The following is a 26,534-nucleotide window of genomic DNA, read 5'->3' on the forward strand; positions in this document are numbered from 1 at the left end:
CTCTTCACACACACACACACACCCCCCCGATTGAAAGTATCTTCTTTCCCCATTGGTCCTTTTGGTCAGGTGCCAACCAGGTTATTTGAGCTTCTTAACCCCTTACAAGTAAGGAGGAATTCTAGGCTACCCTTAGCTGTATGGTTATGACAACCCCTAACTGAGCCCTGGACAGAACTGGCATGTACGCCACCGGAGTGCTGACAACCCTCATGGCAAGAACACACCCTTGTGCACATTTGCTGACACAGCCTGCAACACATCACTGAAATGAGGCAAACTTGGTCCTTCAAGGTTCACATGCACCTCTCTTCATATCACAGTCACAGCTCTGCAAAGCTGCTCCAACTAATTCCTCCACCGTCCAATTACGGCTACAGCTGACAGAGTGCGCGCAGTTGCAGTGCATGCAGATCAGTGCTGGAATTCCAGTCTGTGGAGCACAACACAAACAATGTCATGTTCTTTTAGTCCTTCCTCATAGCTATTATAGATTCATACATTAAAAGGCCAGAAGTCAGGTCATGTAATCAGACCTCCTCTACAACAGTTACTGCTGTACTGGCCACAGCATGTCTCCTAGAGACAGCTAAATACTGTGAGAGCTTGAAAACATATTCTCAACTATACATATTTGGAAAACATCATCCGAACTATACATATAAAATGATGGGGTCTAAATTAGCTGTTACCACTCAAGAAAGAGATCTTGGAGTCATTGTGGATAGTTCTCTGAAAACATCCACTCAGTGTGCAGCCGCAGTCAAAAAAGCCAACAGAATGCTGGGAATAATTAAGAAAGAGATAATAGGACACAAAATATCATGTTGCCTCTATAAAAATCCATGTTACGCCCACATCTTGAATACTGCATGCAGATGTGGTCGCCCCATCTTAAAAAAGATATACTGGAATTGGAAAAAGTTCAGAAAAGGGCAACAAAAATGATTAGGGGTATGGAATGGCTTGGAATGGAGAGATTAATAATGGAATGGAGAGATTAATAAAACTGGGACTTTTCATCTTGGAAAAGAGACAACTAAGGGGGGATATGCTAAATGTGTATAAAATCATGAGTGGTGTGGAGAAAGTAAATAAGGAAGTGTTATTTACTCCTCATAACATAAGAACTAGGGGGTCACCAAATGAAATTAATAGGCAGCAGGTTTAAAACAAACAAGAGGAAGTATTTTTTCACTCAACGCACAGTCAAACTGTGGAACTCCTTGCCAGAGGATGTTGTGAAGGCCAAGACTATAACAAAGTTCAGAAAGGAACTAGATAAGTTCGTGGAGTGGACGATAGGTCAATCAATGGCCATTAGCCAGGATGTCCCTAGCATCTGTTTGCCAGAAGCTGGGAATGGGTGACAGGGGATGGATCACTTGATGATTACCTGTTCTTTTCATTTTCTCTGGGGCCCCTGGCATTGGCCACTGTTGGTAGACAGGATACTGGGCTAGATGGACCTTTGGTCTGACCCAATATGACCGTTCTTATGACAAAAAGCTCTCTGTGGTTAAGAGTCTGAGTCTTCCTGTGCATGTGATTTTCAGTCTCTTCGATTCATCAGTTTCGCTCGTAGTGATCTGAAATTCCAAATTCTACAGTTAACTTTTTCAATACTGTTTCCCCAGAGAGGCAGTGGAGACCATGTACTAGCTGATATAAATGCCAAGTGACAGATCAGTCGAGGGACAAATAGAAGGACACTTTCAGCCTAGGTGTGTCCAAAATGTTGTAAGAATAAGGGGATTTTGGGGTCAGGGGTGGGTGGGATTGGGAGGGAATTTCAGGAAATCCTTGCTCAAATAACACCAAATTTAAACCACTATCCATGCCCTGCATACCCATAGCAAATGTCAAGACAATCTGAGCATGCACGTGGATTTCAGAGCAGTTAGATTACTCAACTTTTAAATAGTTTTTAATGTGAGAGTCAGCTGGGCCATTCCACTCATAGAAGACGGTGTGAGGTTCCTATTCTTAGGAGAAGGGAGAACAGGGAGCCGTAGAGGGAATAAATTGATGGGGTACTGGTGGCCCTGCAGTACCACACAGCAGGGAGGGCTGAGGGCAGTGGGAAGAAGGGGAGTGGGTGTCCTAGTGAGTGACAGAGCTAGCTACATCTCTGTCCCCTTCCCAGTATCTCTAAGTGGCCTCCTCAGCAAGTTGTCAGCCTCATGCCTGTCCGTCTCCTGGAGTAGATTTCTGCAGCTCTCCCTCTCCTCAACCGAGCCCCGGGCTACCATACCCGGCATACCCGCTGTGCTTACCCCACAGATCAGGCTGAGTGCAGACACCTTTGGGAGCCTGAGATCAGTGGTGTACAGTGACAAACGCTCCTTTGGTGTGCAGAAGGCTGTTTTATTTTGCAATAGGAACTAGTTGAGGTAACCTCAGCACCATTAGCAATTATCGTTGAGAACTCATGGAGGACAGGTGAGGTCCCAGAGAACTGGTGAAGGGCAAACATTGTTCCCCTTGTTAAAGATACTTAAAGAGGCTATGTCTACACTGCACGTTTGGCAGTAAAACTTTTGTCGGTCAGGTGTGTGAAAAATACACCCCCTCACCGACCAAAGTTTTACCGACGAAAAGCGCCAGGGTGGACAGCGCTTTGTCTGTGAGAGACACGCTCCTGCCAACAAAGCTGCTGCCCCTTGTTGAGGTTGGTTTTATTTTACCAGCAGGAGAGCTCTACATGGGAGACCTTACAGCGGCACAGCTGGTTGAAAGATCATATTCAGTCTTAATCTGCACCAAGGGCAATTTAGGTTTGCCATTAGGGAAAAACCTGTAACTACAAGGGTAGCTAAGCTCTGAAACAAGATTCCAAGGTAGATTGTGGAATCCCCGTGATTGGAAGCTTTTCAGAACAGCTTGGACCAGTGGTTCTCAACCTATTTACCATCGTGGGCCGCATATGCAGCTCTCTATGTGTTATGTGGGTTGCATCCGCACAATATATATACTACCTCTGTGGCCCTGAGGATGTCACATGGGCTCCAGCTGTGTGCTGATTGCGCCACAAACGGCCTGGGAACTGCAGGTTGAGAACCACTGGCTTAAACAAATACCTATCAGCAATGGTCTAGGTGTACTTGGTCCTGCCTCAGTGCATGGGCTGCATTAAATGACCTCTTGAAGTCCCTTTCCGCCCTGTGTTTCCATGGTTCTGTCACTTTATAACCTTCACCGTACACTGGGGGATTTTCGTACTCCTTTCCATTACATCTGACTCGCTATATTCCCTAACTCTCAGCATGTGCTTTCCTGATAACTAACACCCCTGGCATACCACACACAGTGATATCCCCTTAACTGCGCTGAGCTCCGCCAGCCCATTCTCGCCAGCCCCAGTTTCCTTGTGACAGTCTCATAGCCCTTGGGTCTCTCTGTCGGTAGGAATCAGTTCCAAGGTGATTTCCCCATGGCTTTCTGTGATGTGGAGTTACTTTCCCTGGGTTTTAGGAGCTCCTTTGATCAGGAATGTCTGGCTGTGTGCCAGCAGACTGGTGGAGAGTTTATCCCCTTATAGGCAGAGTGTCTGGCACCTTACCCGGACAGGTAGTTCCAGAATTTCAGTGCTTTAAAACAAGTAGGGGTTAAAAAAAGGCCATGCTCTATGTGACACGTGTCCCATGAATTCATCTGATCTCACTTGTTTTCCTTCATCTGAGCAGGGTTACCAGTTTCCAAACCTGAGGTGATGTCCCAGCTGGAACGAGGGGAAGAGCTGTGGGTCTCAGATCTCCAGGGCTCTGAGGAAAGAGAGCTTCTGAGAGAAACCTGCACAGGTGAGGAGTCATTAGAGCAACTCAGATACTGTCTGGGCCTGAAGAAAACAGCTGGAATTCCCTATCAAGCCCTTGAGAGCTCTTTGAGTTCCGGGTTGTCCCCCAGCAGGTGTCATCCTCAGGGCAGATAATCGCTCATGGCTTCCTTCCCATCCTGAGCGACTCGTGGCAATAGCTCTCTTCCTAACCTCCCTTCATGCTGAGCGTTGGGATGGGTCATGGAGTCAGAATTGATCTCTTCCTCTTTCCCCTTTGGGGAAGGGTTTGGGGAAATTCATTTTCTGATATTTCCCTCTTCTCTCCAGCACTTACCCTTGGTTTCCTCTCCCCTTTTCCATTCCTGCTTCTGAGGTTTCTCTCTGTGTCTCAGGAGATGGTGGGATGGTGAGTGAGAACGGGGAGCAGAATCCAAAGCAGGAAGATGCTGAGCATGTGGAACCGCGCTGGGAAGTATCACAAAGGACGAAAGGGGATGTGTCCAGGAGTCATGAGAAGAGGCAGCAGGGAAACCAACCAGGAGAGAAAATGGGGAAATCCATCAATTGTGAGGAAAATCACAAGGACCTCCAGGAAACCACAGCCCAGCAGAGAATCCTCATGGGAAAGAGGAAACACATTTGCCCTGAGTGTGGGAGAAACTTCAGTAGGCGCTCACACCTCATTCACCATGAGCGAATCCACACGGGAGAGAGACCCTATGAATGCTGTGAGTGTGGGAAAAACTTCACTCGGCGCTCGGACCTTATTAGACACCAGAAAACCCACACAGACGAGAGCCCCTATGAATGTTGTGAGTGTGGAAAAGCCTTCATTTACTGCTCAGACCTGAGGAGACATCAGAGGATCCACAGGAGACAGAGACCCTATGAATGCTGTGAGTGCAGGAAAAGCTTCCATTGGAGTCGCGCCTTATTTATAAACAGAGAATCCACCAGGGAGATAAAAACCATAAAATCCTTGTCTAGGGCTGGCAAAACATACATTTTTTTTTTTCTTTAATATTTTTGCTACTTCCCACACATGGCCTTTAAGGCTGTTAGTGCCATTTACGTCACTGTGGTCTCAGCTCTCCCAGATGAGTTGTGCGGTTCTGCTTTTTGCAGCTACCCCTTTTGGGGTGAATCCCCAAAGACCCTTTCTGCCAGCTGCTTTGTTCTATGAGTTGGGGGAGTATGAGTCCCTCTAACTGGGAATGTGCATCAGCCCCGGGTGGGGGGAACACGAATGACCTCAGTCAGCTGCATTATGTTAAAATCTACCTGGGCCTTGTCTGCATTAGCATTTTTTGCAGTTAGCCAGCTCGAGTGAGCTATCTAGATGTAAAATCACAACTCTGTGTTCTGCGCTGACATGACCCAAGTACAATAGTCTGGGTAGCTAACATGTTTTCCCTCAACCTGTCCTAACCTCCCTGACTTTTCCTAGTCTAGAAAAACCATTATCATGATGCTAAAACTTTTGTAAATAACACAACTCAATAATAAGGAGAGCACTGAGTGAATCAGATTTCAGTGGATCAGAGGAAAATGCAGCGTGAAAATCTGTGGTTCTCATTCTGAGACATCAGATGTAACGTGCTCTAGAGTCTCATTCTATCTGAAATGGAAAATGTCTTATACCTCTGTGAGATGTAGATTTTTCTCTTTCCTGAAGGCTGTTTGGTCACACAACTGGCGGAATGAAAAGGAGTACTTGTGGCACCTTAGAGGCTAACCAATTTATTTGAGCATAAGCTTTTGTGAGCTACAGCTCACTTCTGTAGCTCATGAAAGCTCATGCTCAAATAAATTGGTTAGTCTCTAAGGTGCCACAAGTACTCCTTTTCTTTTTGCGAATACAGACTAACACGGCTGCTACTCTGAAAACTGGCAGAATGTAGTTCAGATTTATTGGGGACTTTGATTCAGATGACCATTTGCTTAAATAGTCATTTCTTCCTTTACTTTTGCTTCTTCCCCACCCCTCCAAGGTTTCATGGGGAAAGTTCAAATGCAGCTCAGTCAACTGGAGAGAATACTCCCAGTTCTGGGATATGCTACCAAGGAAACAAGGTGTGGTTTTAAATCTCTAGTCTGAGATGGTGAATGTCTACACACCCCACACTCTGCAACTAATGGGATATAATCACAGCGTTGTTCAGTTATTTAGGTCAGTATTATCTCAGATAACCTGGGGAGAGAGTTCCACCATAAGTGACTTTGAACTAGGCAAAATGCTCATGTATTTGGTTCCCAAAACAGTTGTAATCAAGGCAATACTGGAGGTTACCAGATACTAGCTGAGATAAATGCCAAGTGACTGAGGTCAGTCAGGGGGCAATAAACGGCATAGTTTCATCTTAGATGTGTTTAAAAGGTTGTAAAACAAGGAGGCTTCATGAAAAGGTTCTTTTAGGGGGAGACCTGGGGGGAATCTAGGGAACTCCTTGTTCAAATAACCCCAAATTTGAACCACTAACTATGCCCTGCATGCCCATAGAGAGTAGTAAATGCCAAGACAATCTGAGCACACATGTGGATTTCAGAACTGTTAGATCAGTCAACGTTTAAACTGAAAGCAGTGCTGACCCATAAGAGTGTCCAAGCTGGCGCTCTGCTGTAATCACTTCCCAAATGCATGGAGCATGTGGGAGTCAGCTGGGCCCATCCAGTGATACAAGACAGTGTGAGGTTCCTATCAGCGGTCCTTGGCAAAAGGGGGAACAGGGAGCTGTGGAGGGGATAAATTGATGGGCTCCTGGTGACCCTGCAGTACCACACAGCAGGGAGGGCTGAGGGTAGTGGGAAGAAGGGGAGTGGGTATCCTAGTGAGTCACAGGGCTAGCTTTATCTCTGTCCCCTTCCCAGTATGTCTGAGCCCCCCCACCCCCCAAGGTGTCAGCCTCATGCCTTTCCATCTCTTGGAGTGGATTTCTGCCATAGGTGGAGTTTGAGGGGGGAGGGGTCTGGGAGGGCGTTGCCCCAGCCTCCCCCCCAAAACTGCAAGCTGCAGGCAGGCACCCTGAGTGTGCAATGTGATGAGTCCCGCAGAGGAGACAGGAGATGTGCTGCTCCCAGCTTGCACCCCTGAGACAGGGAGTCAGAATTTTGTTTATAAACAGAGTGATTAACATGTGATTAAGATAAGAAAGGGCTGTTAGAATGTTTCCTAAAGTTAAATGATCTGTTCCAAACTTGGTGAACTGCAAAAAGCAAGTAGCTTAAGGCTTTGTCTACACTGGAACTTTGCCTGCAAAACTTTTGTCGTTCAGGGGTGTTAATCCCTCCCCCCGCGCACCCCGCCCCCCCGGAATGACAGAAGTTTTACCAACGAAAAGATGCTGGTGTGAACAGCGCTTTGTCGTCCTGCGAAAAGCTGCTTCCACTCATGAGGGGTGAATGTTTTTGTTGTTGGGAGAGCTTTCTCCTGCTGACAAATAGCAGCTACACCACACGGCTTTTAGCTAAAAGCCATGTGGTGTAGACAAAGTCTAAATGATAGAAAGTAATTATTGATTTGGAGAACTGATTTTTTAGACAAAGAAGATGCAGTAGATCTAATCTGCCTGGATGTCAGTAAGGCATTTGATATGAGAAATTATTCATATATTCACCTTCTGATGAGGTTCAACAAGGACAAGTGCAGAGTCCTGCACTTAGGACGGAAGAATCCCATGCACCGCTACAGACTAGGGACCGAATGGCTCGGCAGCAGTTCTGCAGAAAAGGACCTAGGGGTTACAGTGGGTGAGAAGCTGGATATGAGTCAACAGTGTGCCCTTGTTGCCAAGAAGGCCAATGGCATTTTGGGATGTATACGTAGGGGCATTGCCAGCAGATCGAGGGACGTGATCGTTCCCTTCTATTTGACATTGGTGAGGCCTCATCTGGAGTACTGTGTCCAGTTTTGGGCCCCACACTACAAGAAGGATGTGGAAAAATTGGAAAACGTCCAGTGGAGGGCAGCAAAAATGATTAGGGGACTGGATCACATGATTTATGAGGAGAGGCTGAGGGAACTGGGATTGTTTAGTCTGCAGAAGAGAAGAATGAGGGGGGATTTGATAGCTGCTTTCAACTACCTGAAAGGGGGGTTCCAACGAGGATGGATCTAGACTGTTCTCAGTGGTAGCTGATGACAGAACAAGGAGTAATGGTCTCAAGTTGCAGTGGGGGAGGTTTAGGTTGGATATTAGGAAAAACTTTTTCACTAGGAGGGTGGTGAAACACTGGAATGCGTTACCTAGGGAGGTGGTGGAATCTTCTTCCTTAGATATTTTTAAGGTCAGGCATGACAAAGCCCTGGCTGGGATGATTTAGTTGGGGATTGGTCCTGCTTTGAGCAGGGGGTTGGACTAGATGACCTCCTGAGGTCCCTTCCAACCCTGATATTCTATGATTCTATGATTAGTTAAATTGGAGAAGGTGGGAATTAATATGAGAACAGAAAGGTGGATAAGGAACTGGTTAAAGGGAAGACTACAACATGTCATACTAAAAGGTGAACTGTCAGGCTGGAGGGAGGTTACTAGTGGAGTTCCTCAGAGATCGGTCTTGGTACCACTATTATTTAACATTTTTATTTCTACCTTGGCACAAAAAGTGGGAGCGTGCTAATAAAATTTGCAGATGATACAAAAGTTGGGAGGTATTGCCAATATGGAGGAGAACCGGAATATCACACAAGAAGATCTGGATGACCTTGTAAACTGGAGTAATAGAAATGCGATGATATTTAATATGGCAATGTGCAAGGTCAAGTATTTAGGGACTAACAACAAGAATTTTTACTATAAGCTGGGGACTTATCAATTGGAAGTGACAGTGGAGGAGAAAAAGCTGGGTGTATTGGTTAATCACAGGATGACTATGAGCCATTAATGTGATGTGGCTGTGAAAAAGGCTAATGCAGTCCTAGGATCTATCAGGCGAGGTATTTCCAGTAGAGGAGGGAAGTGTTACTACCATTATAAAAGGCACTGGTGAGATCTTATCTGGAGTACTGTGCAATTCTGATCTCTCATATTAAAGAAAGATGAAATCAAACGGGAACAGGTGCAGAGAAGGGCTACTAGGATGATCTGAGAAATAGAAAACCTACCTTATGAGAGGAGACTCAAAGAGCTTGGCTTGTTTAGTCTAACCAATAGAAGGCTGAGGGGAGATATGATTACTCTGTATAAATACATCAGAGAGGGATAAATACCAGGGAAGGAGAGAAGTTATTTAAGTTAAGCACCAATGTGGACCGCAGAACAAATGGATATAAACTGTCCATCAGCAAGTTTAGGCTTGAAATTAAGTGAACGTTTCTAACCATCAGAGGAGTGCAGTTCTGGAGCAGCCTCCCAAGGGGAGCAGTGGGGACAAAAAAACAAACTGGCTTCAAGACTGAGCTTGATAAGTTTATGGAGGGGATGGTATGACAGGACTGCCTACAATGGTGTGTGGCCCGTTGGCGACTGCCTGTAATAAAAATCCCCAATGGCTGGAGACAGTTACTACAGAGAATTCTCTCCCAGGTATCTTCCTGGTGTATCTTGCCCACATGCTCAGGGAGTAACTGATCACCATATTAGTGGTTGAGAAGGAATTTTCTCCCGGGACAGATTGGCAGAGACCATGGGGGGGATTTTGCTTCCTCTGCAGCATGGGGTGTTGGTCACGTGCAGGTTTAAACTAGTTTAAATTATTAATTATTTGTAACTTGCTGTCTTTAAACCACAAATTGAGGACTTCAGTAACTCAGCCAGAGGTGAGGGGTCTATTACAGGAGTGGGTGGGTGAGGTTCTGTGGCCTGTAATGTGCAGGGGTTCAGACTAGATGATCATGATGGTCCCTTCAGACTTCAGTAAGCGTATCTGAGTAAGAATAGACATTACAATTTTAAAGCCGACCAGTGTCCCATATCTGACTTGCCACAAGATGTCAGAACACGTTAGTATTAGAGCTGAGTGGGTCTAATATTTATTTAATTTTCTTTCTAGATATAGGAATTAGATACAGTGCTCCTATCGGAGATTTCTAAGTTATCATCTGCAAAAATACCAGAGTTTTCAGTTGCCTAAGTAGCCCCTGGAATCACGGTTAAAATTACACCTTTCCCCCTCTACCCCCCCAATCTGAAATGGCGCCCCTGTGGGCAGGCACAGAATTGCCCGCCCCCCCTCCCCCGCCCGGCACGGCCCTGTTGGCCTGAATAGAGCCTTTCCCCCAAATATAGAAGTCAAATTACGCCTATGGTTTCTGCAGTTCTCCCTCTCCTTGACCAGGCCCTGGGTCAGCATACCCTGCGTACCAGCTGTGCTAACCCCACAGGTCAGGCTGAGTGCAGACACCATTGGGAGCCTGGGAGCAGTGGTGTAAAGAGACAAACATGGTGTTCAGAAGGCTGTTTTATTTTGCGGTGGGTAAAAAGGATTTTAAAATAACAGTCTTCATGCCTGTGCGTACGATGGTCAGCAAGGCAGGTCTAAGTTCTTCAGATACCCCAGTGGGATCATCTTGTCTCTCTCTTCCCCCAAACAGTCACCAGAACACCTGTGCACCCCCCAAGGGAGTCCCTTTTTAAACTGCACCAGTCAGTTTGATCTTCTGGTCCTGTTCGTCTAAGCCAGGTCTGTACAATCGCTGGAGCTAGGAGGTAGAATACTCAAAGCTAATCATTCAGACATTGTCTCTTAACAGTCCTTAAGGGTTTACCAAGGTGTGACTCCTCTTGAGCCAGGCTGCTTCCCTTTTTGCTTCTTTTCCTGCCAGGCCCCTATTGAAGTAAACCAAAGTGTTCATGCAGTAAATATCCCAGTATCCAGGACAACAGACATCATGTTATTACGGAGTCACTCCAGCTCCACCACGGGGGGCTTGGGGATCTAGGACTAAGGGCTTGTCTACTGTGAATGCTCCAGTAGCACAGCTGCAGTGCTGCAGCTGTGCCCTAGTAGCACTTCAGTGTAGCCATGAACTAGAGGGATGGGAGGGATTCTCCCATTACCGTAGTCAATCCACCTCCCCAAGTGGTACTAGCTAGGGGTTGCTGGAAGAATTCTCCCATTGACCTAGCATGGTCTGCACTGGAGGTTAGGTCGGCTTAATTGTGTCATTCAGGGGCATGGATTTTTTCACCCCTAAAGAGTGATGGGTCAGTTGCATTCATGAATGGCTTAAGAGACACCAAGTTAAGTGGGGAGGGTGCGGTTAGTGAGTGGGAGGGAGGGCTGGTTTGGGGATCTAGAGCCTGTTGTGAGAGGATCCGTGCCCTGTCCCCGTTGTTGGAGAGCGTGCACTCCGTTCTGATCAGAGTCCATTTTCAGTTCACATATTTTCAAATATGATGATTCTCATTCTTCTCTCCACTGTTCAGGGCCTCCCTCCCTCCCACCGTCTTCCCTACAAACTGTGACCACAGCCTCTGTTCCTCAGTCCTCACGAGGTGATCCCTTCCCTTTCATAAATGTGCATTTGCTTGGTGACATCATAGGTTGGTAATGAAACTTCTGGGGACTTGGAGGGTCCTGCTCCCCCCATCCCTATCTGTAGTAGCCAAAGTCTCTCTTCCCTGCAGGCTCCTTGGATCTCTGAGTCTGTCCCTGCTGAGATCCCATGGTCTTATTCTTACTTTTCCAGAGGAATTAGTCTGTTGCTACTGAGTTATAATCATATCTAATTCCCCAACCTCATCCTAGGTACTTAAGGAACTAGCTGAGGCAATCTCAGCACCATTAGCAAGTATCGTTGAGAACTCCTGGAGGACTGCTGAAGGGCAAACATTGTTCCCCATTTTAAAGATAGGTACTAAGGAGACCTGGGGAGTTATAGACCAGTGAACCCAACTTCTATACCTGGAAAGATACCGGAACCTGTTATTAAACAATCGGTTTGTAGACACCTGGAGGATAATAGAGTTATAAAGAATAGTCAGTATGGATTTATCCAGAACAAATCGTGCCAAACCAACCTGATTTCCTACTTTGACAGAGATATTGGCCTAGGATAATACAGAGAAGCAGCAGATTTGCTATATCTTCATTTTAGTACATCCTTTGACACAGTCCCACGTGCCGTTCTCATAGGGAAATGGGGTCTAGATTAAATTATTATAAAGTCAGTGCACAAAACTGGTTGAAAGATCATACTCAATCTGCAGCAAGGGCGATTTAGGTTAGATATTAGGGAAAAACTTGTAAGTGCAAAGGTAGTTGAGCTCTGGAATATACTTCAAAAGGAGGTTGTGGAATCCCCATCTTTGGAAGTTTTTAAGAACAGTTTAGACAAAGACCTATCAGGGATTGTCAAGGTGTATTTGGTTCTGCCTCAGTGCATGGGCTGGATTAAATGATCTTCCTGTCGTACATTTCTGTGGTTCTGTCATTCTGTAACTTTCTCCATACGCTGGGGGATTTTCGTACTCCTTTCCATTACACCTGACCTGCTATATTCCCTAACTCCTCAGTATGTGCTTTCCTGATATTCCATACCCCTGACATGCCACGCAGTGATATCCCCTCTCCTTCCTATTCCTTACTGTGCTGAGCCCCAGCAGCCTGTTTCCCTGACACTCTCATTTTCCTTGGGTCTCTATGGTAGGAAGCAGTTCCAAGGTGATTTCCCCATGGCTTTCAGTGATGTGGAGTTACTTTCCCTGGGTTATAGGAGTCCCTTTGAGCAGGAGTGTCTGGCCGTGTGTGTCAGCAGAGTGGTGGAAAGTTACTCCCCAATTCGGCAGAGTGTCTGGCACCTTACACAGAGAGCTAGCTCCAGAATTTTGGTGCTTTAAAACAAGCAGTGGTTAAAAAAAGGCCAGGCTCTTTGTGACACATGAGCTATGAATTCACCTGATCTCACTTGTTTTCCTTCATCTGAGCAGGGTTACCAGTTTCCAAATCTGAGGTGATGTCCCAGCTGGAACAAGGGGAAGAGCTGTGGGTCTCAGATCTCCAGGGCTCTGAGGAAAGCGAGATCCTGAGAGGAACCTTCCCAGGTGAGGAGTCATTAGTCCAACAACTCAGATTCTGTCTGTGCGTGAAGAAAACAGCTGGGATTCCCTACCAAGTCCATGAGAGCAGTTTGAGCTCCGGATTGTCCCACAGCAGGTGTCAGGTCCTCAGGGCAAATATCGCTTGTGGCTTTTTTCCCATCCTGAGCGACTCCTGGCAATAGCTCCCTTCCTAACCTCCCTTCATCCTGAACGTTGGGCTGGGATGTGGAGACAAAATTGATTCCCTCCTCTCTGCCCTCTGAGGAAGAGTTTGGGGGAGTTCATGTTCTGATATTTTCTCCCATCTCTCCAGCACTTACCCTTGGTTTCCTCTCCCGATTTTCATTCCTGCTTCTGAGGTTTCTCTCTGTGTCTCAGGAGATGGTGGGATGGTGAGTGAGAACAGGGAGCAGAATCCAAAGCAGGAAGATGCTGAGCATGTGGAACCGCACTGGGAATTGTCACAAAGGACGAAAGGGGATGTGTCCAGGAGTCATGAGAAGAGGCAGCAGGGAAACCAGCCAGGAGAGAAAATGGGGAAATCCATCAATTGTGAGGAAAATCACAAGGACCTCCAGGAAACCACAGTCCAGCAGAGAATCCTCATGGGAGTGAGGAAATACATATGCCCTGAGTGCGGGAGAAACTTCAGTAGACGCTCACACCTCATTCACCATGAGCGAATCCACACGGGAGAGAGACCCTATGAATGCTGTGAGTGTGGGAAAAACTTCACTCGGCGCTCGGACCTTATTAGACACCAGAAAACCCACACAGACGAGAGCCCCTATGAATGTTGTGAGTGCGGGAAAAGCTTCATTTACTGCTCAGACCTGAGGAGACATCAGAGGATCCACAGTAAACAGAGACCCTATGAATGCTGTGAGTGCGGGAAAAGCTTCAATCAGGGGTCACACCTTATTTATCATCAGAGAATCCACCAGGGAGATGAACACCATAAAATCCTTGTCTAGGGCTAGCAAAACATACATTTTTTTTCTTTAATATTTTTTTGGTACTTCCCACACATGGCCTTTAAGGCTGTTTAGTTACATTTATGTCATTGTGGTCTCAGCTCCCCCAGGTGAGTTGTGCGGTTCTGCTTTTTGCAGCTACCCCTTTTGGGGTGAATCCCCAAAGACCCTTTCTGTCAGCTGCATTGTTCTATGAGTCGTGGGAGTATGAGTCCCTCTTTCTAGGAAAGTGCATCAGCCCCGGGTGGGGGGAACACGAATGACCTCAGTCAGCTGCACTGTGTTAAAATCTACCTGGGCCTTGTCTCCATTAGCATTTTTTGCAGTTAGCCAGCTCGAGTGAACTATCCAGATGTAAAATCACAACTCTGTTTTCTGTACCAACATGGCCCAAGTACCATAGTCTGTGGATTTTAGAGCAGTTATATTAGTCACCTTTTACACAGAAACCATAATAGTGTCAGAACTGGTGGTCAGCTGTAATCGCTTCCCAAAGACATGGAGTGTGTGGGAGTCGACTGGGCCCATCCACTGATAGAAGACCGTGTGAGGTTGCTATTCTTAGGAGAAGGGGGAGCAGTGGAGGGGATAATTTGATGGGCTGCTTGTGACCCTGCAGTACCACACAGCAGGGAGGCCTGAGGGCAGTGGGAGGACGGGGAGTAGGTGTCCGAGTGAGTGACAGGACTAGCTATTATCTCTGTCCCCTTCCCAGTATGTCTGAGCCCTCCCACACACACATACACAAGGTATCAGCCTCATGCCTTTCCAGCTCCCAAAGTGGATTTCTGCAATTCTCCCTCTCCTTGACCGGGCTCTGGGTTACCATTCCCTGTGTACCAACTGTGCTTACCCCCCAGGTCAGGCTGAGTGCAGACACCATTGGGAGCCTGGGAACAGTGGTGTAAAGAGACAAACTCTCCTTTGGTGTGCAGAAGGCTGTTTTATTTTGTGGTGGGGAAAATTATTTTAAAATAACAGTCTTCATGCCTGTGTGTCCGATGGTTAGCGAGGCAGGTCTAAGTTCTTCAGACACCCCAGCCCCAGCGGGGTCGTCTTGTCTCTCTCTTCCCCCAAACAGTCACCAGAACACCTGTGCCCCTCCCAAGACGGAGTCCCTTTTTTAACTGCCCCAGTCCGTTTGATCTTCTGGTCCTATTCGTCTAAGCCAGGTCTGTACATTCGCTGCAGCTAGGAGGTAGAATACTCAAAGCTAATCGTTCAGACATTGTCTCTTAACAGTCCTTAAGGGTTTACCAAGGTGTGACTCGTCTTGAGCCAGGCTGCTTCCCTTTCTGCTTCTTTTCCTGCCAGCCCCCTATTGAAGTAAACCAAAGTATTCATGCAGTAAATATCCCAGTATCCAGGACAACACACAGCACATTGTTATTACAGAGCCACTCCAGCTCCACCACGGGGGGCTTGGAGAAATAGGACTAAGGGCTTGTCTACTCTTTGAATGCTAATGTAGTAGCACTTCAGTGTAGCCATGAACTAGAGGGATGGGAGGGATTCTCCCATTACCGTAGTCAATCCACCTCCCCAAGTGGTACTAGCTAGGGGTTGCTGGAAGAATTCTCCCATTGACCTAGCATGGTCTGCACTGGAGGTTAGGTCGGCTTAATTGTGTCACTCAGGGGCATGGATTTTTTCACCCCTAAAGAGTGATGGGTCAGTTGCATTTATGAATGGCTTAAGAGACACCAAGTTAAGTGGGGAGGGTGCGGTTAGTGAGTGGGAGGGAGGGGTGGTTTGGGGATCTAGAGCCTGTTGTGAGAGGATCCGTGCCCTGTCCCCGTTGTTGGAGAGCGTGCACTCCGTTCTGATCAGAGTCCATTTTCAGTTCACATATTTTCAAATATGATGATTCTCATTCTTCTCTCCACTGTTCAGGGCCTCCCTCCCTCCCACCGTCTTCCCTACAAACTGTGACCACAGCCTCTGTTCCTCAGTCCTCACAAGGTGACCTCTTCCCTGGCATAAATATGCATTTGCTTGGTGACATCATAGGTTGGTAATGAAACTTCTGGGGACTTGGAGGGTCCTGCTTCCCCCCCCCCCCCCCCCCCCATCTGTAGTAGCCACAGTCTCTCTTCCCTGCAGGCTCCTTGGATCTCTGAGTCTGTCCCTGCTGAGATCCCATGGTCTTATTCTTACTTTTCCAGAGGAATTAGTCTGTTGCTATTGAGTTATAATCATATCTAATTCCCCAACCTCATCCTAGGTACTTAAGGAACTAGCTGAGGCAATCTCAGCACCATTAGCAAGTATCGTTGAGAACTCCTGGAGGACAGGTGAGGTCCCAGAGGACTGCTGAAGGGCAAACATTGTTCCCCATTTTAAAGATAGGTACTAAGGAGACCTGGGGAGTTATAGACCAGTCAGCCTAACTTTGATACCTGTAAAGATACCGGAACATGTTTTTAAACAATCAGTTTGTAAGCATCAGGAGGATAATAGTTTTATAAGGAATAGTCAGTATGGATTTGTCCAGAACAAATCATGCCAAACCAACCTCATTTCCTACTTTGACAGAGAGATTGGCCTACGACAGGGGTAATCAATAGGTGGACCGTGGGCCAAATCCAGACCACCAGACACTTTTTAATGGACCCCGAAATCTTTTTATTATTACTAGGGCTGTCAAGCGATTAAAAAAATTAATCGGGATTAATTACGCGGTCAAAAAAATTAATTGGGATTGATCATGCTGTAAAACAGTAATAGAATACCATTTATTTAAATGTTTTTGGATGATTTCTATATTTTCAAATATTGATTTCAATTACAAGACAGAATACAAAGTGTACAGTGCTTACTTTATATTCTTGATTACAAATATTTGCACTGTAAAAAAGTATTGTATTGCAATCACTTTACAATGAAAGTTTAACTTACAAATGTAGAATTATGTACAAAAAAATACCTGCACTCAAAAATAAAACAATATAAAACTTTAGAGCGTACAAGTCCATTCAGTCTTACTTCTTGTTCAACCAATCGCTAAGAGAAACAAGTTTGTTTACATTACAGGAGATAATGCTGCCCACTTCTTATTTACAATGTCACCTGCAAGTGAGAACAGGCATTTGCATGGCACTGTTGTAGCTGGAGTCACAAGGTATTTACGTGCCAGATGCACTAAAGATTCATATGTCCCTTCATTCTTCGACCACCATTCCAGAGGACATGCGTCCATGCTGATGATGGTCGATAATGATCCAAAGCAGTGCAGAGTGACACATGTTCATTTTCATCATGTGAGTCAGATGCCACCAGCAGAAGGTTGATTTTCTTTTTTGGTTCAGATTCTGTAGTTTCCTCATTGGAGTGTTGCTCTTTTAAGACTTCTGAAAGCATGCTCCACACCTCATCCCTCTCAGTTTTTGGAAGACACTTCAGATTCTTAAATCTTCGGTGGAGTGCAGTAGCTATTTTTAGAAACCTCACATTGTTATCTTCTTTGCGTTTTGTCAAATCTGTAGTGAAAGTGTTCTTAAAACAAACGTGCTGAGTCATCATCCGAGACTGCTAGAACATGAAATATATGGCAGAGTGTGGGTAAAACAGAGCAGGAGACATAAAATTCTTCCCCCAGGGAGTTCAGTCACAAATTTAATTAACATGTTTTTTTAACGAGCTTCATCAGCATGGAAGCATGTCCTCTGGAATGCTGGCCGAAGCATGAAGGGGCATATGAATGTTTAGCATATCAGGCACGTAAATACCTTGCAGTGCCAGCTACAAAAGTGCCATGCAAACACCTGTTCTCAATTTCTGATGACATTGTAAATAAGAAGCAGGCAGCATGATCTCCCATAAATGTAAATAAACTTTATCTTCGCGATTGGCTGAACAAGAAGTAGGACTGAATGGATGTGTAAACTCTAAAGTTTTACATTGTTTGGTTTTTGAATGCAGTTGTGAGATCCAAAAACCCTACATTTGTAAATTGCACTTTCACGATAAAGAGATTGCAATACAGTACTTGTATGAGGTGAACTGAAAAATACTATTTCTTTTATTTATCATTTTTACAGTGCAGATATTTATAATAAAATATAAAGTGAGCAGTGTACACTTTGTATTTGTGTTGTAATTCAAATCAATATATTTGAAAATTAGAAAAATATCCAAAAATATTTAATAAATTTCAATTGGTATTCTATTGTTTAACAGTGTGATTAAAAATGCAATTATTCACGATTAATTTTTTTAATCATGATTAATTTTTTTTTTTAAGTTAATCGTGTGAGTTAACTGAGACTAATCAACAGCCCTACTTCTCTTTTTTTTTTTACTGTTTTCTTTCAAGTCTGGACCTTGACAAAAAATAATTAACTACCCCTGGCTTATGGTATTACAGAGAACCTGCAGCTTTGCGATATCTTCATGTTAGTACGTTCTTTGATACGGTCCCACATGCTGTTCTCAGAGGGAAACTAGGGAAATGGAGTCTAGATGAAATTATTACAAAGTGGGCGCAAAACTGGTTGAAAGATTGTACTCAATCTGCAGCAAGGGCGATTTAGGTTAGATATTCGGGAAAAACTTGTAACTCAAGGGTAGTTAAGCTCTGGAATAGGATTCCAAGGGAGGCTGTGGAATTCCCATCATGGGAAGTTTTTCAGAACAGCTTAGACAAATACCTATCAGGGATGGGGTTTAGGTTTATTTGGTCCTACCTCAGTGCATGGGCTGGATTAAATGTTCCATTCCTACATTTCTGGGGTTCTGTCACTCTATAACCTTCTCCATACACTGGGGGTTTTTGTACTCCTTTCCATTTCACCGGATTCGCTATATTCTCTAACTCCTCAGCATGTGCCTTCCTGGTATCCAACACCCCTGGCATCCCACACGCAGTGATATCCCCTCTCCTTCCTATTCCTTACTGTGCTGAGCCCCAGCAGCCCGTTTCCCTGACTCTCTCATTATCCTTGGGTCTCTATCGGTAGGAAGCAGTTCCAAGGTGATGTCCCCATGGCTTTCGGTGATGTGGAGTTACTTTCCCTGGGTTTTAGGAGCCCCTTTGAGCAGGAATCTCTGGTCATGTGTGTGCCAGCACAGCGGTTATTCCCCTTATAGGCAGAGTGTCTGGCACCTTAGAGCACCTGGAGAGCTAGCCACAGAATTTTGGTGCTTTAAAACAAGCAGTGGTTAAAAAAAAAGGCCAGGCTCTTTGTGACACATGTCCCATGAATTCACCTGATCTCATTTGATTCTTTCCTCTGAGCAGGGTTACCAGTTTCCAAACCTGAAGTGATGTCCCAGCTGGAACGAAGGGAAAAGCTGTGGGTCTCAGATCTCCAGGGCTCTGAGGAAAGCGAGATCCTGAGAGGAACCTGTCCTGGTGAGGAGTCATCAGAGTAACTCAGATACTGTCTCTGCGTGAAGAAAACCACTGGGATTCCCTACCAAGCCCTTGAGAGCTCTCTGAGTTCCAGATTGTCCCCCAGCAGGTGTCATATCCTCAGGGCAGATATCGCTCATGGCTTCCGACCCATCCTGAGCGACTCGTGGCAATAGCTCCCTTCCTAACCTCCCTTCATCCTGAGTGATGGGATGGGAGACAGAATTGACCCCCTCCTCTCTCCCTAATGGGGAAGAGCTTGGGGGAATTCATCTCCTGATATTTCCCCCATCTCTTCAGCACTTACTCTGGTTTCCTCTCCCCTTTTAGTTCAGGTTCTGTTACTTGCACACTCTTGAGTATTCCACCTTTACCATTCCCTGGGCTCAGGGCGTAACCTGGTTAATTTAAGTATCCTCACCCTTACGCAGTTCCTAGGGTCCTCAGGGCCAGCCTTACGCTGTTCCTAGGGCTCAGGGCATAATCTTCTGCAGGTTTGCAGGGTCTTTTACTAGTGAAAGAGCCTTACACAGTAATATCCTTAACTTCTATTTATTAACAGTTACCAAAGCAGAACACACACACTAAGCATGCAGTGCTCACCACTCCCCATAATCAGATGAACTTTTCTTGGTGGCCAGCCAGGATCAGGTTGTCTGGGGCTCCTTCAGCTTCTGCACGATATAGTTGGCAGGGTGTTGAGGTCTGGCAGCTCTGATCTTAGGCTGTGCCCTGGAGTTGGTTCCCAAGAAATTCCTGTTGGACCCCAGTTATTATAGTGAAACTTGAGTCCTGCTTAGCTCTACTGTCACCAATCATTGTAAAGTAAAGTCCTGCAAACCAGCATTTTTCACCCATCCTAGCCCATTACAAAACCACTCTTTACCCAATCAGAGCCCACCACCTGAGCTGATTTAAATGTTGCAAAGTTAGTTATGCAACAGGCAGAAATGATCAAAGAACCAGGCAGAGACCAGACAGATGAACAACAGAGAAGCAGGGACAATGAAGGCAAAACAATAAAGTATAGATTTCACAACCACATCTGTTAGGTGATTCCTTGCTAGACAGAATGCTGCCAACATTTTCTTTACATTTCTTACGATCTGTTTCTGTATCTGGGTGATGGTGGGCGCTGTTACGACAGGAGCCCCCTCAACAGCCCGATATTACATTGTTTTGATGCAATTTAGAGGGAATGTGAGGCTATGACTTCCTGCTGCTTAGCTCATGGCTGCTGCTGTCCTAATGTGACTGCAGAAAAGTCCTGAGACATCACAGTTTCTCTCTGTGTGTCAGGAGATGGTGGGATGGTGAGTGAGAACGGGGAGCAGAATCCAAAGCAGGAAGATGCTGAGCATGTGGAACCGCGCTGGGAAGTATCACAAAGGACGAAAGGGGATGTGTCCAGGAGTCACGAGAAGAGGCAGCAGGGAAACCAGCCAGGAGAGAAAATGGACAAATCCATCAATTGTGAGGAAAATCACAAGGACCTCCAGGAAACCACCGCCCAGCAGAGAATCCTCATGGGAGAGAGGAAACACATTTGCCCTGAGTGCGGAAGAAACTTCAGTAGACGCTCACACCTCATTCACCATGAGCGAATCCACACGGGAGAGAGACCCTATGAATGCTGTGAGTGTGGGAAAAACTTCACTCGGCGCTCGGACCTTATTAGACACCAGAAAACCCACACATGCGAAAGCCCCTATGAATGTTGTGAGTGTGGGAAAAACTTCATTTACTGCTCAGACCTGAGGAGACATCAGAGGATCCACAGGAGACAGAGACCCTATGAATGCTGTGAGTTGGGAAAAGCTTCCATCAGGAGTCACACCTTATTTATCATCAGAGAATCCACCAGGGAGATAAACACAATAAAATCCTTGTCTAGGGCTGGCAAAACATATTTTTTCTCTAATATTAATGATAATTCCCTCATGTGGCCCTTAAGGCTGTTAGTGCCATTTACGTCATTGTGATCTCAGCTCCCCCAGGTGAGTTGTGCGGTTCTGCTTTTTGCAGCTAATCCTTCTTCTTCGATACCTGGAAAGAGACTGGACCATATTGTTAAACATTCTCTTTGTAAGCATCTGGAGGATAAAAGCTTTATAAGAATAGTCAGCATGGATTTGTCAAGAACAAATCAAGCCAAACCAATCTGATTTCCTACTTTGACAGGGAGATTGGCCTATAGTATTTCAGGGAAGCAGTGGATTTGCTATATCTTCATTTTAGTATCTCCTTTGACACAGTCCCACCTGCCATTCTCATAGGGAAATGGGGTCTAGATTAAATTATTATAAAGTGAGCACACAAAACTGGTTGCAAGATCAAACTCAGTCTTAGGGCTTGGCTACATTTGCAAGTTAGAGCGCATTAAAGCAGACCCGGGCGCCCTAACTCCCGATGTGTCCACATTGGCAAGGCACGTAGAGCGCCTGGACTCTGCAGCTGGAGTGATCCTGGTAATCCACCTCCACGAGAAGCATAAAGCTTGCTGCGTCCCGGCTGAAATGCCCCGGCGTCAGTGTGAATGAAGTGTTGCATTACTGCGCTGTGATTGGCCTCCGGAAACGTCCCATAATCCCCTGAAGTCAAGAGGCCACTCTTCTCATTGTTTTGAAAGCTCTGTTTCAGACAGCTAGCATGCTTATCTACTCCGGGACAAAGCAAGCCATTAGTGTGGAATGCTGCTGTTGTGAGTGGGGTGGGGGGGAGGGTGGTCTGCTGCTGTCTGAACTTACAAGACAGCATGCTGACATGCTCTCAGCCCCCCAAAACACACTCCCTGTCACACTCCCCCTCCCCACCCGCCCTTTGAAAAGTGCAGCCGCTTGCACGCTGGGATAGCTACCACCATGCACTGCTCTTTGTGGCATTGCCAGAGCTGCTAATGTGGCCACGCCAGTGCGCTTGCAGCTGACAGTGTAAACGCACTTCAGCATTTTCCCTGCTGCGGTCTCTGAAGGCTGGTTTAACTCCCAGCGCTCTACATCTGCAAGTGTAGCCATGCCCTTAAACTGCAGCAAGGGCGATTTAGGTTAGATATTAGGGAAAAGCTTGTAAGTGCAAGGGTAGTTAAGCTCTGAAATACACTTCCAAGGAGGTTGTGGAATCCCCATCGTTGGAAGGTTTTAAGAACAGCTTAGACAAATACCTATCAGGCATTGTCAGGGTGTACTTGGTCCTGCCTCAGTGCATGGGCTGGATTAAATGATTTTCCAGCCCAACATTTCTGTGGTTCTATCATTCTGTAATTTTCTCCATACACTGGTGGATTTTCATACTCCTTTCCATTACACCTGACTCGCTATATACCCTAACTCCTCAGCATGTGCCTTCTTGATATCCAACATCCCTAACATCCCACACGCAGTGCTGTCCCCTCTCCTTCCTATTCCTTACTGTGCTGAGCCCCAACAGCCCGTTTCCCTGCCTCTCTCATCCTTGGGTCTCTATCGGTAGGAAGCAGTTCCAAGGTGATGTCCCCATGGCTTTCGGTGATGTGGAGTTACTTTCCCTGGGTTTTAGGAGCCCCTTTGAGCAGGAATCTCTGGTCATGTGTGTGCCAGCACAGCGGTTATTCCCCTTATAGGCAGAGTGTCTGGCACCTTAGAGCACCTGGAGAGCTAGCCACAGAATTTTGGTGCTTTAAAACAAGCAGTGGTTAAAAAAAAGGCCAGGCTCTTTGTGACACATGTCCCATGAAGTCACCTGATCTCATTTGATTCTTTCCTCTGAGCAGGGTTACCAGTTTCCAAACCTGAGGTCATGGCCCAGCTGGAACAAGGGGAAGAGCTGTGGGTCTCAGATCTCCAGGGCTCTGAGGAAAGCGAGATCCTGAGAGGAACCTTCCCAGGTGAGGAGTCATTAGTCCAACAACTCAGATTCTGCCTGTGCGTGAAGAAAACAGCTGGGATTCCCTAACCAAGTCCGTGAGAGCAGTTTGAGTTCTGGATTGTCCCCCAGCAGGTGTCATGTCCTCAGGGCAGATATCGCTCATGGCTTCTTCCCCATCCTGAGCGACTCCTGGCAATAGCTCCCTTCCTAACCTCCCTTCATCCTGAGCGTTGGGATGGGATGTGGAGACAGAGTTGATCCCCTCCTCTCTCCCCTCTGAGGAAAAGTTTGGGGGAGTTCATGTTCTGATATTTTCTCCCATCTCTCCAGCACTTACCCTTGGTTTCCTCTCCCGATTTTCATTCCTGCTTCTGAAGTTTCTCTCTGTGTCTCAGGAGATGGTGGGATGGTGAGTGAGAATGGGGAGCAGAATCCACAGCAGGAAGATGCTGAGCATGTGGAACCACACCAGGAATTATCACAAAGAACGAAAGGGGACATGTCCAGGAGTCATGAGGAGAGGCAGCCAGGAGAGAAAATGGGCAAATCCATCAATTGTGAGGAAAATCACAAGGACCTCCAGGAAACCACAGCCCAGCAGAGAATCCTCATGGGAGAGAGGAAACACATATGCCCTGAGTGTGGGAAAAACTTCAGAAGTCGCTCACACCTTATTAACCATGAGCGAATCCACACTGGAGAGAGACCCTATGAATGCTGTGAGTGTGGGAAAAACTTCATTCGACGCTCACACCTTATTAGACACCAGAGGATCCACACCGGTGAGCGACCCTATGAATGTTTTGAGTGCAGGAAAACCTTCATTTACTGCTCAGACCTTAGAAGACATCAGAGGATCCACACAGGACAGAGACCTTATGCATGCTGTGAGTGCGGGAAAAGCTTCCATCAGGGGTCACACCTTATTTATCATCAGAGAATCCACCAGGGAGATAAACATCATAAAATCCTTGTCTAGGGCTGGCAAAACATACATTTTTTCTTTAATATTTTTGGTACTTCCCACACATGGCCTTTAAGGCTGTTAGTGCCATTTACGTCACTGTGGTCTCAGCTCCCCCAGGTGAGTTGTGCGGTTCTGCTTTTTGCAGCTACCCCTTTTGGGGTGAATCCCCAAGGACCCTTTCTGCCAGCTGCTTTGTTCTGAGTTATGGGAGTATGAGTCCATCTTACTAGGAATGTGCATAAGGCTCAGGGGAGGGAAACACAAAAGACCTCAGTTAGCTGCATTATGTTAAAATCTACCTGGGCCTTGTCTCCATTAGCACTTTTTGTAGTTAACCAGCATGAGTGAGCTATCCAGATGGAAAACCACAACTTTGTTTTCTGTACTAACATGGCCCAAGTACAGTAGTGTGGGTTAGCTAGCACTTTCCCCCTCAACCTGTCCTAATCTCCTTCACTTTTCCTAGTCTAGAGAAACCGTTATCACGATGGTAAAACTTTTGTAAAATAACACAACTCAGTAACGAGACAGTGCCAAGTGAATCAGGTTTCAGTGGATCAGAGGAGAATGCAACGGGAAAATCGGTGGTTCTCATTCTGAGTCATCAGATGTAACCTGCTTTAGAATCTCATTCCATCTGAAACTGAAAATGTCTTATACCTCTGTGAGCAGGGTCGGATTTCCAACTACGCACACCGGGCAGGGTGCCAAGTATGTGATTTTCTAGCCCAAATGGGCTATTTTTAGCTGTCAGTTGCCAGGGTTTTTAGCAGTTGCAAGTTGCAGGATTTGGGGCTATTTTGCTGCCCTGCTGCCACTGGCTACACTGCTCAGGAGGGAGGGAGCCTCCTGATCCGTCCCGTTCCTTGCCGAGATGCCCCACACACCGCTTGTCTCACGTCGTGCCACCTCCCCTTGGGTGACATTTGCAGCATGCGCAGCATTCTTGTCCGAGGGAGAAAATTTTTTTTCTGCACAAATGTGCTGCAGTTCTGCCTTTCGCCCACCAGGGCCCACGGTGGTGCCAGAACAGCCTGAGCTGGCTGAGGCTGACTGGTCGGGCCGGCGGCGGCAAAGAGCCGGCAGGCGGGTGGGAGGGTATCCGGGCAGCCGCCGCCTTGGAGCCAGGTTAGGAGGCAGAGCTGGCCACACAGGGCTGCTGGGGGGGGGCGTGTCACAGGACCCCATGGGGCCGCTTAAGATGCTGTCCCTAGGGGCACAAAAGGTGTAAATCTGGCCCTGGTTTTTCTCTCTTTCCTGAAGGCGGTTTGGTCACACAACTGGATATTACTTTTCTGTGGCAGAATGTAGTTCAGATTTATTGGGGACATTGAGGCAAATGACCAGTTGCTTCAATAGTCATTTCTTCCTTTTTTTTTTCCTCCACCCTTCCATGATGACATGGGGAAAGTTCAAAGGCAGCTCAGTCAACAGGAGTGAATACTCCCAGTTCTGGGATACGCTACCAAGGAAACGGGAGTGGTTTGAAATCTCCAGTGGCGAACAACAGCACACCCCAAACTCTGCAACTAACTGGGTATCATGGCAGTGTTGTTCAATTATTTAAGTCAGTATTATCTCAGATAATGCAGGGAGAGAGTGCCACAGTAAGGGACTTGGAACTAGGCAAAATGCCCATGTATTTGATTCCCAACACAGTTGTGACCCAGCCCCTACAGGAAGTTACTCCTGAAGATATCTCCTAGCTAATCCTAATATTTGGGAAATACTGCCTTTAGCTATGCAGATGTGGAGGGAATAGAATTGATGTTTTTGTTGAATTCACCCTTTGTAATGCTGCAAATGTGTATAAAATGCAATCGATGTTGAATGTGAGACAGCTGAAGAAAAATAACTCTTTTTGAATAGAAACCAGCCTCTTGTACCATCCAATGATTCTCACCAGGCCTATATCTAGTTTCTAATTTAGACCTGTGCTATCAGATTAAAGAAGTAAACTGGGCATGTTTGAGGAAGTCATTCCTCACTAGCACAGCTGAGATTTCGGGTGGGTTGGTGAAGGATTCTTCTCCAGAGAAATGTAAGTTTGTCCTCCTCAAGACCAAGGACTTGGCAAGAACTCAGAAACCACAGGCACCTAATTGCTGGTTTTCAGCACAGAGATGAAAGCTATGGTGAGCTATGGTCCAGCAGAAATGTGTTTAGAACACAATTTCCTAGTTCCGTGGCATTGATTAGAGTCCCAACAGATGCCAGTTAGATTGAGAACAATTGTCCTTTACCATATGAATCCAAAGTTTCATGAGGCCAAGAAAAAGAGTTGATGCCTTTGGAGGACATTCCCTCCTCAGCAGGGCCGGTGCAACCACTAGGCGAACTAGGCGGTCGCCTAGGGTGCCAAGTGGTTGGGGGCGGCTCAAAGCGCACTCCGGGGAGGTGGTGGAGCGGAGGTGAGCTGGGGCAGGGGGGCGCAGGGAGGGCCGCCTGCAGTAAGTAATGGGGGGGTGGCGGCGCACATGGGAACCACTCCCCTCCCCAGCTCACCTCTGCTCCGCCTCTTCCTCTGAGCGCACTGCCCTGCTCTGCTTCTCTCCCCGGCGCCGCAAGCCTGGGAGGCGGGAGAAGCGGCGGCGTGCTCAGGGAGGAGGCGGAGCAGAAGTGAGCTGGGATGGGGAGTTGC

At 46.5% G+C, this 26,534-nt stretch overlaps 1 protein-coding gene across 28 annotated transcripts in view; it reads left to right on the plus strand.

Annotated features, from left to right (window-relative positions):
• Window positions 1-25,765, plus strand: part of LOC114019838 (zinc finger protein 420) — a 35,821-nt gene extending 10,056 nt beyond the window's left edge. For 5 of the 28 annotated variants that reach the window (XM_043529962.1, XM_043529963.1, XM_043529968.1 and 2 more), the window contains 10 exons: window positions 3,687-3,800; window positions 4,171-4,674; window positions 11,143-11,259; window positions 12,646-12,759; window positions 13,135-13,638; window positions 15,624-15,740; window positions 18,970-19,083; window positions 20,383-20,886; window positions 22,832-22,945; window positions 23,322-25,765. In XM_043529962.1, coding sequence (XP_043385897.1) covers window positions 3,687-3,800; window positions 4,171-4,674; window positions 11,143-11,259; window positions 12,646-12,759; window positions 13,135-13,638; window positions 15,624-15,740; window positions 18,970-19,083; window positions 20,383-20,886; window positions 22,832-22,945; window positions 23,322-23,905 — 2,786 coding nt within the window. In that variant the 3' untranslated portion in view covers window positions 23,906-25,765. Of the gene's footprint in view, window positions 1-3,686; window positions 3,801-4,170; window positions 4,675-11,142; window positions 11,260-12,645; window positions 12,760-13,134; window positions 13,639-15,623; window positions 15,741-18,969; window positions 19,084-20,382; window positions 20,887-22,831; window positions 22,946-23,256 lie in introns of all 28 variants that reach the window. The other 23 variants (XM_037879193.2, XM_037879200.2, XM_037879196.2 and 20 more) reach the window with 20 other exon arrangements.
• Window positions 25,766-26,534: the final 769 nt, after the last annotated feature.

Source organism: Chelonia mydas, chromosome 15 (assembly GCF_015237465.2).
Source record: "Chelonia mydas isolate rCheMyd1 chromosome 15, rCheMyd1.pri.v2, whole genome shotgun sequence".
Classification (NCBI taxonomy): Eukaryota; Metazoa; Chordata; order Testudines; family Cheloniidae; genus Chelonia; species Chelonia mydas.